Raw genomic sequence first — 14,971 nt, forward strand, 5'->3', positions numbered from 1 at the left:
ACCATGAGAGAAGATGGACTCTGAAAAACAAACTGAGGGTTCTAGAGGGGAGGGGGGTGGGAGGATGGGTTGGCCTGGTGGTGGGTGTTGAGGAGGGCACGTTCTGCATGGAGCACTGGGTGTTGTGCACGAACAATGAATCATGGAACACTTCATCTAGAACTAATGATGTAATGTATGGGGATTAACATAAGAATAAGAAAAAAAAAAGAAGCTTAACTCTGAAGAACAAGTAAAATTTTTGGTACAGTAGCCTCTTTAAAAAAAACCAAAAAAGTAGAAAATGTAATTATTTTAATTCCTTTTAAAGGTACAGAAATTTATAGTGTCATTAGTTTTTAGACAATAAGGAAATGCTTTTCCATACTCAGCTTATGATTTTCAAAAAGAGTACCTGAATTTTTCTTCTTGATGGGAACCAAAAGGATGGCCCCAGGCAAAGGTAAGGGTGCAGCAGGGAGAAAAATGGTAAAACCCACTTTTAAATTCAAAAGGATCTTACTTCCAAGAGGAAAGTACCTGCTTAAAACCCATCCCGAAGATGAGACTGCTTACCTCTCTTGTCGGCACCAGTACCAGGGCATAGGGGCCGTCACTGCGCTATCGACACAGAAGGAAAGAAATGATGTGAGGATGGATGAAGGTCACAGGCCTCCAGGTGGACAGAACTTGAGGGTGGCCACTTGCACACATCAGCAGCAGTCTCATTAAGAAAGGGACTCCGATGCCCACTACCCTTATCATTATGCAACCTTGTTCTAAAGGTTCCAGCCCATGCAATCAGACAAGAGAAAGAAATATGAATAAATCTGGAAAGTAGGAGGTAAACCTGTCATTGTTAGCAGATGGTATTTTATCCTTAAAAACAAAACAAAACAAAAAAAACCAACCTGAAGAGAATCAACTGAAAATCTACTACAAAAAAGACAACTCAGTGGAGTAGCTGAATGCAAAATTAATATACACGATCTACAGCCTTCTGATGTAAAAAAGTTACAAAACACAATGGAAGGGGGAAAAAAAAATCACAGCAGAGCAGCAACAAGAAGCTTGACAAAAAATGTTCAAAATCTGTATGACAGACATTTTAAAACACTTCTGAGGAGCATAAAATAAAATTTGAATAAATGGGAAAATGTATCCTATTCTTGGATACGATGCCTCCATATTACAAATACACTAACCCTTAGTCAACCCACAAATGTAATGCAAACCTAACAGAACTGCCACAAATATGCATATATGCACACAACATATATAATACTTATATTCAGACAAGCTGATTTCAAAGTTCCTATGAAGAATAACCAAAATATGTCTGAAAAACATCAGATGTTAAAACAATTTAAAACTACCGTAATTTAAAAAAAATTGATACTGGCATATAAATTGAGATTACAACAGCAAGTAGAACAGAATCAAGTATGCACAGAATTACAGGAAATAATTTTGTATCAGTAGGGAAAAGATAAATTATTCAGTCTTCAAGAACAAAGTCAGAAAAGTCAAGGTGGAATCAAGTCAGCCTTTTTACAGATGACATAAAACTCAGAAACTATAAAAGAAAACACTAATAAATTCTATTATGTAAAAACTGTTAACTTCAGAATGGGAAAATACCTAAACGAAATCAAGTATAAATGACAAAATGAAGGGAAAACACGCCACACATAAGAGAAAGGCCCAATTTCCTTAGTTTACAAAGGTCTGTGATTCAAATAAAAAATAAAAATAAAAAAGACCACAACAACTTAAGTAGAAAAATGGAGAAAGAACGTAAATAGCCAATTTCTGGAAATAAGAATTCAAAACATGGCTTTCACACATGTGAGATGTTCAACTCCACCGTCTGTCAAATGAGCCAAACCAACACAGCTGGCAGTGTCATGAGGGCGCGGGCGAGCAGGGGCTCCTGGGTGCCCTGCTGCGGGGAGCGCACCGTGGCTTCACCCACTGGACGTTCAACTGCGGCGTCATCTACCAAATAAACATGCCACTTCCACTTCGGGGGATTTCTCTAAAAGACGCACCCATAAGTACGCATAAAAAATAAAACATTTTACAGACTGTGCAGTATGTAGTAGAGCCTTGTTTGTAGCAAAATACTGACATAACGTAAATTCTACCAACGAGGGACTGATACAGTAACTTATGGTGGCGACAGGCAGCAGGATACTAGGCGGCCATTAAAAAAGCAAGGCAGATGTGCAGGGCACTGCTAAGAAACTATCCCCAAACATACCAAGCGAACAAAAGCAAGGTACAAAACATCACGCACAGCAAGCAACCACTTGTGTATCAAACCAAACACAACAGAAAAACAAACACACAGAAGCTAAAGGGGGAAGGGAACTCTGTATGCTCACACTTGCTCTCTCTGCAGAGATGAGCCCCAGGAGGACCTGGCACCCCACACCCCGAGAGAGCTGTGCCACGTAGGGGAGAGGGGGTATAAGACTTACTTCCCACCATGTACTGTTTGGTACTCTTTTTAATTTTTTAACATATACATTATACCTAAAAAAACAATAACAAAGATAATAGTAAGAGAAAACAAAAAAAGTAACCCGATAAAGGTCTCAAAGTCAGTGGTGTCTTGCATCTCTAAAGTGCTCACAGACACCTAGGAATTAATCAAAACAATGTTGGTGCAGAAGCTAAGTGCAGGTTTAGAGCAGATTCAATTACAAGCATGGTTTTCATGTTTTGCATAGGTAACATTTACACACAAGGAGAAAAGGATTTGGAATTCAAACTAGAGCCGTCTGTACTCGACATCAAGTCTGCGAGGCCCAGGCGAGGAATGGTAAACATGTTCATACAACAGTATCAACATGCCACAGTGTGACGTTAGGAGATTCTGACATTTCAAAAGGTGTTACTACACAGAGAAGAAGAAAGAAAAATCAATTCCTCGCAGGGCAGAAGTGAGTAAAGAAGGATGGATGTGTTGTTAAAAAAAATCAGAGCCCAAATAACTGAAAGAGTGAAAACACAGAAAAGCAATCCGTTCCCATTCCAACACCAAAGTAATTTACGACTCTGCTGGGTGCCTTGAGTTTGCTGCTCCCTCCAGATAGGTTTTTTACAGGTCAAATCATTTTACAATGAACTCCAAGGGCCTCTATTGAATATTACTTGAAATAAATGAACTAAATTTGGACTTAGAAAACTCTTTTTACAGAATATTTCAATCTTTGAAATAGATGGAATAAATAAAAATGACAACATGGCTGGTGAACATATCTAGATATAAGCAAATCAAATCGTTGCCTTTCAAACTAGCCACATGCCCATGTTGTGGACGGTGACAACTACCGCTTCATGAGCAGGTACTGTTACTAAAAGCTGGACACCAGCTCTCCACGCTCCACGTGCATTAGCTCAGGAGCCTCAGGGTTACCCTGGGAGACACGCACAACAGGTGAAGTCACTGAGGCACAGAGGGATGAAAAGGTTTGCCTAAAGACACACTCGCACCCAGGCTTTGAGCAGAGCTGCCCACCACATGGTCTCCCTTAGGTACATACTCTAATCTCTCCTGTCCTCAGGTCACCGACCTATGAAATGAGACAATTGGGCTGGAACTACAGGACCCATGCCAGCTCAAATATTCCCCAACTCTCCAACCTTACAAAAAACCAAAAAAACCAAAAATCCACTGCTGGCAAGAAATTCTCCTAGAATTTATAAATGGATAAGACTTTCCCACATTATTGCAATACCTGGCCTCTCTCCTCTAGCGAGGTACCAGTACAATGCTAAATCCTTTATATGAATTATCTTACTGAAAAGTGCCCAATGGGAAAAAAAAAATCAGTCACCTGTAGGAAATAAATTCCTTACTTCTCCAACTCAGAGGAAACCAGTATTAATAGTTTCTTTCTTGTCTTTTTATGCACACAGAGTATTATTTATGAAATCAGATCAAACTGTACATACTGTTTTGTACCCTACCTTTTTTCAATTTCATATGCAAGAAGACTTGTCAAGTTCACAAAGAGAAATTGAAAAAAATACCACTTTTAACGTCTATGTAAGGTTCCATCACTTGGATGTTGTGTAGGATTTGTTTTATTGATTTAAAATTATTTAAATAAAGTACAATTTAAAAACTCATTTCAAAATAAATTTAGGCTTACAAAAAAATTACACAAATAGTACAAAGAACTCTCTTATACCCTTCTCCCAGCTTCCTTATGCGGTTATTAATTCTCAAAATCCCAGTACGATGATCAAAACCAGGGAATCAGTACTGACGTGAAACTCTGAATTAATCTGCGGCCCGTATTCTGACTTCACTGACTGACCTTGCAGCGTCCCCTCCCCAGACAGGACCCAGTTTAGGGCCACGTGTCACACTGAACTGTCACGCCTCCTTCGTCTCTTTTAACCTGGGGTAGTTCTTCAGCATTTCTGTTTTGGATGACCTTAATACTTTCGAATAGTATCGGCCAGTTGCTTTGGAGAAGGTCTCTAGATTTGCGTTTGTCTGATATTTGCTCAGGATTAAATCCGGGTGACACCTTTGGGGCAGGACAACCATAGAAGTGGCGCTGGGTCCTCTGGGCACCTATCTGGAGGTGCATGAGGCCGACACGTCCCAGCACTGGGGATGCCCACGCTGATCGCCTGGGTAAGGTGGTAGCAGCCAGGCAGGCTCCCCATCGTAAAGTGACTGTTTTGCCCTTTGTGATTAAGACATATCTTGTAGGGAGATCCTTTGAGACTAACTAGGTAAATATCCCATTTTTCATCAGACTTTCACCCCCTCATTTCAGCATCTGTGACGTGTGACACAGTATTACTAAGGCAATGGCCAGACGGTGATGCTCTACTCCATCACTTCTATGTTTCTCCGCTGGAATTCTACTGTGCAGAGGGTCTGTCCTTCTCCCGTCTGCTTATCTATTTACTCAATAATTTGTTTCTATCAGTTTGTACTCATGGATGTTTGTTTTTGTTTGTTTGTTTTAAAGATTTTATTTATTTATTTGAGACAGAGAGCACATGAGAGGGGGGAGGGTCAGAGGGAGAAGCAGGCTCCCCGCCGAGCAGGGAGCCCGATGCAGGACTCAATCCAGGGACTCCAGGATCATGACCTGAGCCGAAGGCAGTCGCCCAACCAACTGAGCCACCCAGGCGCCCTGGATGTTTGTTTTAGCCTGTGGGCTATTATCCAATGCTAGCACTACTTGCTTGTCACTCAGTATCAAGTAGGGTGGACACATGCCTAATTCTGTCTGTCCAAAATGAGAAAAAAGAAGTAACCAATTAGCTCCTCTCCTCTGCTTGTGCACCCACCTCACTTCCTATTTCAGATCTCACCACGTCCTCTCCACTGAGGATAACCGGGACGTATCTGTGGGACCCTGGGCTGGGTCTTCGGATGATGCCTGCGCCTCTGGAGCCTGGCAGTTAACGTGCCTCCTACAGGACCCGGGGAACCCAATTTTGGCCCCTCTGGCCCAGGCACTAACTAAATGTGTTTCCCAACTAAAGACAAGTATTCCACCACTGCTCCCCAAGCTTCCATTTCTTTCTGTAAACTTAGGGTAACAGTAATACCTGTAACTCACTGGGCCGGGGGTGGGGTTTAAGATTCAAGAATATACAACACAGGCAAAGAATCCAGCACCACGTCTGACACGAGGAACATGTATTTTACAAATGTTTCCTATTAGACCTGCCATGATGATTACAAAATAAAGTTATTCTATTCTACTCTGGGCACAGTCCTCAGATGCAACGTGTTTATGTAATAAATGAATCAAAAAGAAGAAAATAATGCTAAATGGAAACATTCTTTCGGTCCCAGAATTACTGCTTTGGTTCAATTCAATGTTGCTTATGCACTATGAGCAATAACAGGAAAACACCATACTCACCTGTATTTTTGATTTCATTGCTTGAAGAGACTGGACCACAGGGATGCAGTAGGCAAGAGTTTTACCTTTTAAAAAAGTACAAAAGCAATTAAAATCACAGACCCTAAAGATGTAAGAAAAGCAAAGACAGTAAAGAAAATGGGCTCTGCTACCTCTAGGTAGCACTCAACTCTGGGGACGGGAAAAGTGCACATCCTACATCCAAGAGAGGCGAAAACAGAATTTGCCCGTCTGCCACAACCCCCAATTTTGTTTGTAAATCCAGTACTTCCCAAAAAACCTGCAGCTTCAGCTCCTTTATCCAGCTAACAAGGGAGACAATGACACATTTCCCAAGTTACACAAAAGCTCAACTTGAGGACTACCCCTCAAAGCTAGAAAACTTGAAAGTCCTCCTTAACCGTGCAAATGAGCTTTACGGCTAAGTGAACGACCTGCACGGCGCTGATGTGCTTAGGAGCCTGTCTGAACCCTGAGCCAGCCTCTAAAGACCGTGGAGAAACCACGAAGCTAAAGCTTCGGGTTTCCACCCACCTGAACGGTGGCTGAGCTGGGAGGCGTGGTGAATAGCCAACCTACCATTCTGGGCACAAGAGGGGCAGAAGAACAAGTCTACAGACAATTTTGGAACATGCAAAACCTGTGTTCCGTATTAGAGCAAAACAACTGGCATCCAAGCAGTGTGTGCTCATGCCAGAGCTGTGCTTTAGTATCAGAAATATTCATCCCCCACTGGAGTGAGGAGGGCAGCTCAGGCCACAGACGGTGGGACTGGGCAGAGCCCTGACAGAGGCTGACCACCTCCCAATCGTTCCTGACCACAGCACCACCAACCACCCCCTGCCTTTCCCTAGGGGAACAAATTCGGGGTTCTCATCAAGAGCAGGCACGGCCTCCCTCCTTCCCCCAACAAAACAAAGCCACTGCCGCCACAGACAGACACTTTACTATGGAACCTACTATGTGAGTGTGGCCTGGGTATCAGGGGAAAGGGGGCAGAAGTTAAGTGACGACTGACCTGAGCCCGTCTGCGACCTCACCAGAGCATCTCTGCCTTCCAGCAACGCAGGAATACTTTGCTTCTGAACGCTTGGGCCACACAAAAGAAAGAACACATGCTGCACTATAATATTTTACCCTCTCCCGTTTACAGGCAGAGATGCAGGATACACAAATCACACCCGCCCCCATGCTTTGCTGCATCTGCCAACTGCCACCTCAGAAGTCACCTAAACATTCAAGCGAAGGTGCTGAGAAACTTTTGATGATTGAAGGGATAAAACCTCAGTTAAATTTCTGGAACTCAGCTGAAAATGCTGAGGCAAGCCAGGTATTGGCGGCTCTAGCAAACATTAAAAAGAAAAACGTCACAGGCATGATGACAAGCTGGAGCTCCCACGAGAGCATACCACACACCTCGCCCCACCCCCCGGCCTCCCGTGACAGGCAGGGAGACACAACAAGACGGGACAGAAAGATTCCCATGCAAGAGAGTACCAGGAAGCTTGTGAGCCATCCAGATAGCCTGGAGCTGCTTCCCAGTCTCCAAAAAACCGAGGTGTGACTATCATACACACACTAAGACGTGCGTCCACATGTGTATTTAAAAACAAACAAAAAGGGCACAGAATTCATTTAAATTTGGTTGATGAAACTGAACCAAAAAAATGGGCAAGGGGGGGTCCTCCTTTTATTCTTCAAGACTCTTATTACCTTGTACCTATAAGTAAAATGTGACGATTAGTAAAATGTAAAATATAAACTATACATACTCACAAAAAGGAAGTTCATCTCTTCTCTACACCTTTTACTATTCTATTTTCCAAGAGTTATTACTATTAAACATTCAAAAAAATTTTTTTCAATATCCCATTATATCTGACCAAGTATTTACTCCAATCTTTTTGTTTGCCTCTAATTCTTACTACTAAAAAATGACCAGATAAATTCTATACTGTGGACATATTATCTTCAGGGTAGCACGGACAGCAGCGGGATCACCGGTTCAGAGCTGACAACAGAAGTACTTGAGGACTCAGTCTCTCCACTTAACAAGTGGGGGAACTGGGGGGTTAAGTGATGTGTCAAGCCCTGGATGGGCAACAATCTGGCAGTGTTCTCTAGTACGAAGACACAAATTTGCTCTGTGCTCCACAGATAATTCAAATTTCACTGGTCATACCCATTCAAGTCTTAACAAAAGCAACACTGGTCTGGAACCCTTACCTGGTCATACTAGTCATGTTTAAGACCGTATTTATTGTGGAAATCTAAAAGAGAACACACAAAATAAATATTTTTAACTACCGATTTTTTGGCACAAATAAATTTAATGCAAATGAGGATGCAAAGAAGGAGAAGATACTGGGATAAAACCAATGGCCATATTGAAGTTCTTCCAACCAGTGAGTGTTACCTGGGGGTGGTTCTGCCCAACATCCCCCCCCCGCCCCCCTACACACAGACACACACACACATGGCAATGTCTAAAGCAATTTTTTTTGTCCCAAGTGGGGCAGGGGATGCCACTGGTATCAAGTGAGTAGTCATAGAGTGCTGCTGAACATCCTACCATGCACAGGACGGTGCCCATGACAAAGAGTTATCCATCCCCAAATGTCCACAGCACAAACCTGCTCGATGTCCCTGCTCAAACCCATAGGTAAGAAAACAGCTTATGTAAGCAACCCTAAAGGAGTGAGCTGTGACCATAGGAGCAAAGGAAATCCAGACTCCCTGAAAGTTAATGCATTTTTCTCTTACTCATAAATAAGAGTGGAAACTTCATTCACAGTAAAAAAAAAAAAAAAAAAAAAAAAAAAAAATCCATTTGTTTGTAGAACGTCTTCATTCAATTTAACGACAGACTACCCTTGATATGAAGATGCCAGCTCAGTTTCCTCTCCTATGGTCACTGTGAGCCCTGCCACCAAGATCAGCCTCCACGTCCCATCTACCCACTAATTAGGAGCTTGTCCTAGAGTCCAATAAGTGGAGCCCCAGGCCTAATTTGAATTAGGTTAGGAAAGTGTTTAGTTCTTTAAAAAGGGGGTGGGGATGGAGGTAAGGACAGTGAACAGTAACCTAGGCTCACTGGGATTGTCCTAGGAGAGCATCTTATCGATCTGACTTCACTCAGGTTAATTTGGAGCAGAAATAACCATTCTTTGATTTTTCTTCCTAAAACTGTCATTTCCCAGACATTCCCAAGAAATTAACCACACTGAAAAAACCAACCGCACAAGATACTGAGAGATACTTACTAAATGTGGGTGGAGGTCCAGTTCATGAAAAGCATCTGAAGTGAACACCTTTTCTTGCACCTGCTTTACTACAGGTCTGCAAATGATGAAGAAAACCCAGGTATCAGTTCCAATCGACAGAGAAAAAGGCAGAATACACTTAACTCCTCCTATTCCTGAGCGCACATGCCCCTGAACATACCTGTGGAGCTCTGGGATTTCAGGGTTGTTTTTAAATAACGATGAAGTCCTAATGCACGGTTTCTGTTCTTGGGTTCCATCACTCACACCAACCAAAGATTTCTTCGGAGAAAATGTTTTCTGTGCCTTCCCCTTAAAAGTCCTTTGTGTTTCTTTAGCAGCAGCTTTCTTGGCCAGGAGAAATGATGCCTCGTTCCTCTGTTTCGCTGGGGGAGCCTCACTGGATGCTTGGTGTTTTCTTTTGGTGGCCTCTGCTTGCTGCGTTGTTCCCAAAAGGCAAGAGCAACAAGAGATGCATTAGTCCATGAAGACAGACCTCAGAGTGAAGCCTGACTGCCCACAGAATTGCATCTCTCCCTGCAGAGATCATTATGCCCCATATGTCAAGCAACAGTTTAGGGTCTGCAATCAGATTCTTTGACTCAGCTTTTTTTTTTTTTTTTCCCCAAAAAGAAAAAAACAAAACAGAAAACACAAAAATCTCAGCTCATTCATACACTAGACCTCACCATCCATCCTCACCATCAACTCAACCAAGATGAGGGTAAGGATCAAGGGAGAAACCTTTGTGGGGCTGAACATGAACAAATGGGAGTCTCTTTTAAGGGAAGAGAAACCCACCTTGTGAAGTGTGCATGCTAAGTCAATCCTTATCCCTAGATGTCCATCTACACAAAAAGAACAGGGGAGGGGGGGAGCGCATCCTCTCTCTCCACCAACAAAGCCTGTTGGTGACTACACATGGGAGGCTGCAGCCCAGCCCATGCCCAGGAAGCAGAAACCTTCATTACTGCTCTACCCCAGAGTGCTTGGATCGCTGTCATCCTCCCCCTCACACTGCTCCCCCAGATTCAGATGGCTTGGAGATGATTCCTACTCCCGTTTCCATTCCAAATGAGAATTCTGCTCCATCCATCACTTCTACTACAATTATTTCCAACTCTCCTTGCCTTTCAGGTCCCCATCTGATCGCCAATTACAGGCTACAACACTCGGCATTTTCTTGCCTGTTGCTATTTCTGTAACATGGATGTGGCTACGTGTGTAATGTCCAAACTTCTCCCAGGAGAAGAAACAGCCAATTTTCTTTGAAGAAACATTCTGTTTTCTTTGGCCTTCTCTTCCAATTTACACGTGAATAAAAAAAAAACATCCCCTGAGTAGCCAGGGCTTATTATTCTGGCATTTTGGTTTCTCTTGGAATGTTATTTCCCCCTTTGCTGGAAATGACGGATTCCATTTACACATCAGCTTGCTTTTGGCTGTGATTGTCAGCTTCAGGCTAACCTACCAATAACAACACTTGTTTGTTCCTGACAACTACAGGACTCCTATATCTAAATAATTTAATAAACACCAACTTCGAATATTTACTATTAATAAAGTAAGTATTGACCTGCTCCATTTTACAAATCTATTCTTACAAAGTCCCAAATTTATGAATGTTCAGATTAAAGAAAAAGATAAAAGTCAAGTTCCAGATCTGCTGAATCATTTGCAAGGCACAATGAAATGTGCTGACGTTCCTTGATTTATGGAACTACAGATTCTCGGGGCATAAAAAGGCCTAAAGGCCACTCCCACCACACATACTATAAGCTCCCTGACAGGTGGCCTTGCAGTAGGCCTTGCCTACACACCTCCCTTTACTGTTCTCCATCCCTTGAGACACGAAATTCTAGGGGTTAGGAAGCTGTTTCTGACACTCAGACAAGATCCGCCACCTTGATCATCTATCTGCTAGTCTGTTTGCTTTCTGCAGCAACACAAAACAAGCTTACTTCCTCTTGTGCATCGCATTCCTTCACACATCATCTAACTTTCTGTTTCTTCTTTGGACTAAACAGTCCAAATAGAACACGAGCTTTCAATCCTTTCTCATCCCAGTCACCTTTTATTCTCATGTCCACCGTTCTCTAAAAGCAAGTATTCAGAATTAAGCACAATATTTCACAGGCTTTCCACGGCTCTCAGGCTAAAATCAAAAACCTATAATATGATCTACAAAGCCCTCTAGAAGCTGGACTCTGCCCATCTCACCAGCCTCAGCTGTCCTGGTCTTCCTTAATTCCTAGAATGCACCATGCTCCCTCCCTCCTCAGGGCCTTTGCACATGCTATTGCCATACCCATGTCTGCAACCCCCCTTTGGCTAGCTAACTCACTCATCCTTCAGATCTAGGCTTACTGGGTCCTCAGAAGAACCTTTCCTGACCTCTTCTCTCCACCCAGTCAGGCCAGGGCTCCTACTCTTGGCTCTCCTGGCACCCTTTTTCTTCGCTGTAGCACTCAGTGCAATTATGACAATTGTATATTGTCCCTCAGTACAATATACAAGCATCAAATGTAATCTGTTAAGTGGTGTCAGCCCTCCGCATTAGACTGTAAACTCCATAAGGAAATGGACAAGTCTGTCCTGCGTGGCACTGCATCCCCTGTAGGGCTCAAATCTTCCCAGAGTAAGTGCTCAATAAATGCTTGTAAGACGAACGACACACATGGAATTATCCCTTCCCATAATGTGGACACTATTCCACTGTTTGTTAGCTTTTCTGCCCCAGCATCCACAATACATTCATTTAAGAAACTGACCCCTCAGCAGCTGTCAACAAGTAGCTTGGTTCTGAGGATACAAGGCTAGAAAATTAGCCAAGCCCTTGAGGAGATCACAGATTAGTGAAGAGACAAAAGTATAAAACCACAAACCCAAACCTCTATTTGTACTCAGAAGAAATATGTACAAAGGATTACAAAAGCACAAAACAAGACTACCACGGCCTACGGCAAGGGGAAAGGAGGCCAGGAAACAGAAATGCTTCATGAGGTGGCATCTGAGCAAAGATGAGCTAGGACGTACCTGAATCTACTAAAAAGTCAGCTCTACGATGTTAAACAAATTACCTCCCTCTGAGTCTCTGTTCCTGTACCTGTAAAACGAGCGGGTTCTGGCAGATGACCTCTAAGGCCCATCTAGCCCTAAGTCTAAATACCATGTCTCTGATATTAATAAATATACCAGACCCCCGGCAATATGCTAAGTACTTAAGAGTTATCTAATGTATCAATACAGGTACTGGTATCATCCCATTTTAAGATGAGAACACTGAGGCAGAGATATGAGGTAATTTGTTCCAGGATCATTGGGGGATCCAGGTTTTGCTCAGGCCCTGATTCTACACCCAGGGTTCCTGATGATTATGCTATAATACTATTTATTAACTGTACCCTGTTTGGTTGGAAAACATCATGTGTAGTTTCAACCCTTGTTTGTTTTCTAGAAGGATATACACCAAAATGTTAACCAGAATTACCTCTGAGCATGGCAATTATGGGGTTTTTCACTTTAACATACTTCCCCTATTTCCTACAATAAACCTGGATTACTTGAATTGTCAAAAAACATTTTTAAAAAGAAAACACTACATACTGTTACATATAGCATCACTTAAGGTCTCAAGGCCTTCCCAAAGTCACTATATTAGTTACCCGTCCCAAATTCAGGCCACTGGCAAATTTGATTGGCATACCTGTAATTCTCATTCAAGACGAACAAAAAATGCAGATGCAGACGAGGGCACTGCAGACACTTGTCATCATCTTATTAATACACATCCTTTTGACACAGTGGTTCAAGCGATCATAAAGCCAGACATCCAATTTTTATTCCTTCAACTCACTCAAGGAGGTGTTAATAGCGCTTCCTCTGTGTTACTAGGCACCTCCAGGACACAAGCACCCCACTGACCTCCCGACACAGGGATTCCACTACTCAAAATGAAGCCAATATGACTTTATTTACCATTGGCATTTATTAAGTGCTTCTATGGGCCAGAAAATATATGGAGTCTTTATGTATATTATTTCATTTACTCCTCACAATAACTTTATATAAAGTAGACACTGTTTTGTTGTTTTTATCTATCCTTTATTTGGTGGACAATTTTATGTCTACCCTGCATTTTACAATCATTTTACAGATTGGAAAGTGAGGTTCAGAGCGGTGAAATAACTCCCCCAAGTTCACAAAACCCGCATGTTGCAAGGTGGGAATCTAATCCCAGGTCTGTCCTACTCCAAATCCCATGCTCCCAGTGGCTCTTCAGGACTTCCCCTTCCTCCTCCCAGAAGCAGCGACCCCACTGGCTAGCTGAAAACTCCTACTCCCAAACCTCTAAATCCTAAAGCTTGACTATCACTGAAAAACCACCAAAGAGAATCCTTATATGAACTCGAGGAATATCAGCTTCAACACATTGGTTGAACTGAACTTCGGCAATTGTCAGTGGAATGACCTGTCGCTTTCTGGAGAAAACACACACCTTCCCTGGCACGAGGTGGTATAATTTCTGGCCTCTGTGGTAACTCAGGATTCTACAACAGATTTTTCTGCCCTGCAGCCCTCCTCTATTCCAGGAGAGAAGTCAACCATCCTAGAAACCAGTTTTCATTTCTGGCTTCGTTTAAATTTAAAGCATCTTTCCCCTCCCTAGTGAGCGGCTTAAACTGGCGCTCCGTATTCTCTTTCCCCACTGCACGCTGGGTGAGCATCTATGCCATTTTTGAAAGCTCTTGAAGAAGACCTCTCGTCCAGTCCTCGTTCCTGAACCAAACAACCCTCAAATGAGGCAACGGTGGCTGAGAGAAGTTAGGAGGTGTGGCTGGCAAGTGCCCGGGCTGCCACTCACACCCCGGCGGCAGTTCCTAACTTGGGCTGGAATCAGCCTCCCATCCTTTACCCGACCTTCGGGGCCCTCCAACTAGCAGCCCGAACCAGCAGACGCCCCTCCGCATCCGCTCCGCGGCCGCCCAGAACATCCCCGCTGGGTGGTGTTCCGAGCTCAGACACGTGCGGTTCAGCGACTTCTCCAGAAGCTGCTAGACAGCCCACTTTCCCCCCTAACTCTGTCGGTAGTTCGAAACCCTACCCAGAGGCGAGGCGGCGGGCCCGGCCTCGGGTGCGGACGGCTCTGAAGCCGGGTCATAACTCACCCGGGTCCCCTGGGCCCGGCGGGGTCCCGGGAGCGTCCTGGGGGCGGCGGCCGGGGACTCCGGAACGTGGAGGAGCAGCCCGTCGGCGGCTGCCATGGCGCGCGGCGAGAAGCGGGCAGAGGCGGACACGGGCGAGCGCCGGCACCGGCTCGCGCGGCCGGACCTCTCGAAACCGGCCCACAGCTCGGCTCGGCCCCACGTGGGCGGCGCGCGAGGACCCCGCGTAGGTGCCCCGCCGGCTCCTGCGGCCGCGCCCCTTCCGGGTCCCGAAGGGCCAAGGGGCCACGGCGCCGGGGTCCCCGGACTGGGTGGCCGCTCCTTTTGGCGTCCCTCGCGGCTTGGCCCGCGGCGGGCGGTGCCACATGACACCCAGCCCTGGAGTTCATGCTAGTGAAGTTCTCTGAGTGCCTCTGAGAAACAAGGGGCCGTGTGCCACCTAGCCAACGTTTCCTTCGTTTGCTGCCGGGCTACCGCTTCCTCGGCACTTTAGTTACCCGGAGGTCTCTACAGGGGCCTGGGGCTCGGTCGCCCGGAGACGGAGCCCTCGAGGCCCCCTTCCCCTCGAGCACCTCCGCCGAGTCCGGGCGCTGCTCCGTCCAGCCCGCAGAGGAGGCTCGCTTTCTAGACAGGCAGCGCCTTGGCCACCTGGCAG

General features: G+C 44.6%; 1 protein-coding gene across 1 annotated transcript in view; it reads right to left on the reverse strand.

Moving 5' to 3' along the window:
- DDX31 (DEAD-box helicase 31) overlaps nucleotides 1-14,783 on the reverse strand; it is a 69,929-nt gene extending 55,146 nt beyond the window's left edge. Inside the window, 7 exon segments of the mRNA XM_081803837.1 lie at nucleotides 556-600; nucleotides 5,889-5,953; nucleotides 6,907-6,977; nucleotides 8,115-8,158; nucleotides 9,152-9,227; nucleotides 9,333-9,589; nucleotides 14,320-14,783. Of these exon segments, the coding sequence (XP_081659963.1) occupies nucleotides 556-600; nucleotides 5,889-5,953; nucleotides 6,907-6,977; nucleotides 8,115-8,158; nucleotides 9,152-9,227; nucleotides 9,333-9,589; nucleotides 14,320-14,415 (654 nt within the window). The 5' untranslated portion in view covers nucleotides 14,416-14,783.
- Nucleotides 14,784-14,971: the final 188 nt, after the last annotated feature.

This window comes from Leptonychotes weddellii, chromosome 14, assembly GCF_054177405.1.
Source record: "Leptonychotes weddellii isolate Sample4059 chromosome 14, ASM5417740v2, whole genome shotgun sequence".
NCBI classification, from domain to species: domain Eukaryota; kingdom Metazoa; phylum Chordata; class Mammalia; order Carnivora; family Phocidae; genus Leptonychotes; species Leptonychotes weddellii.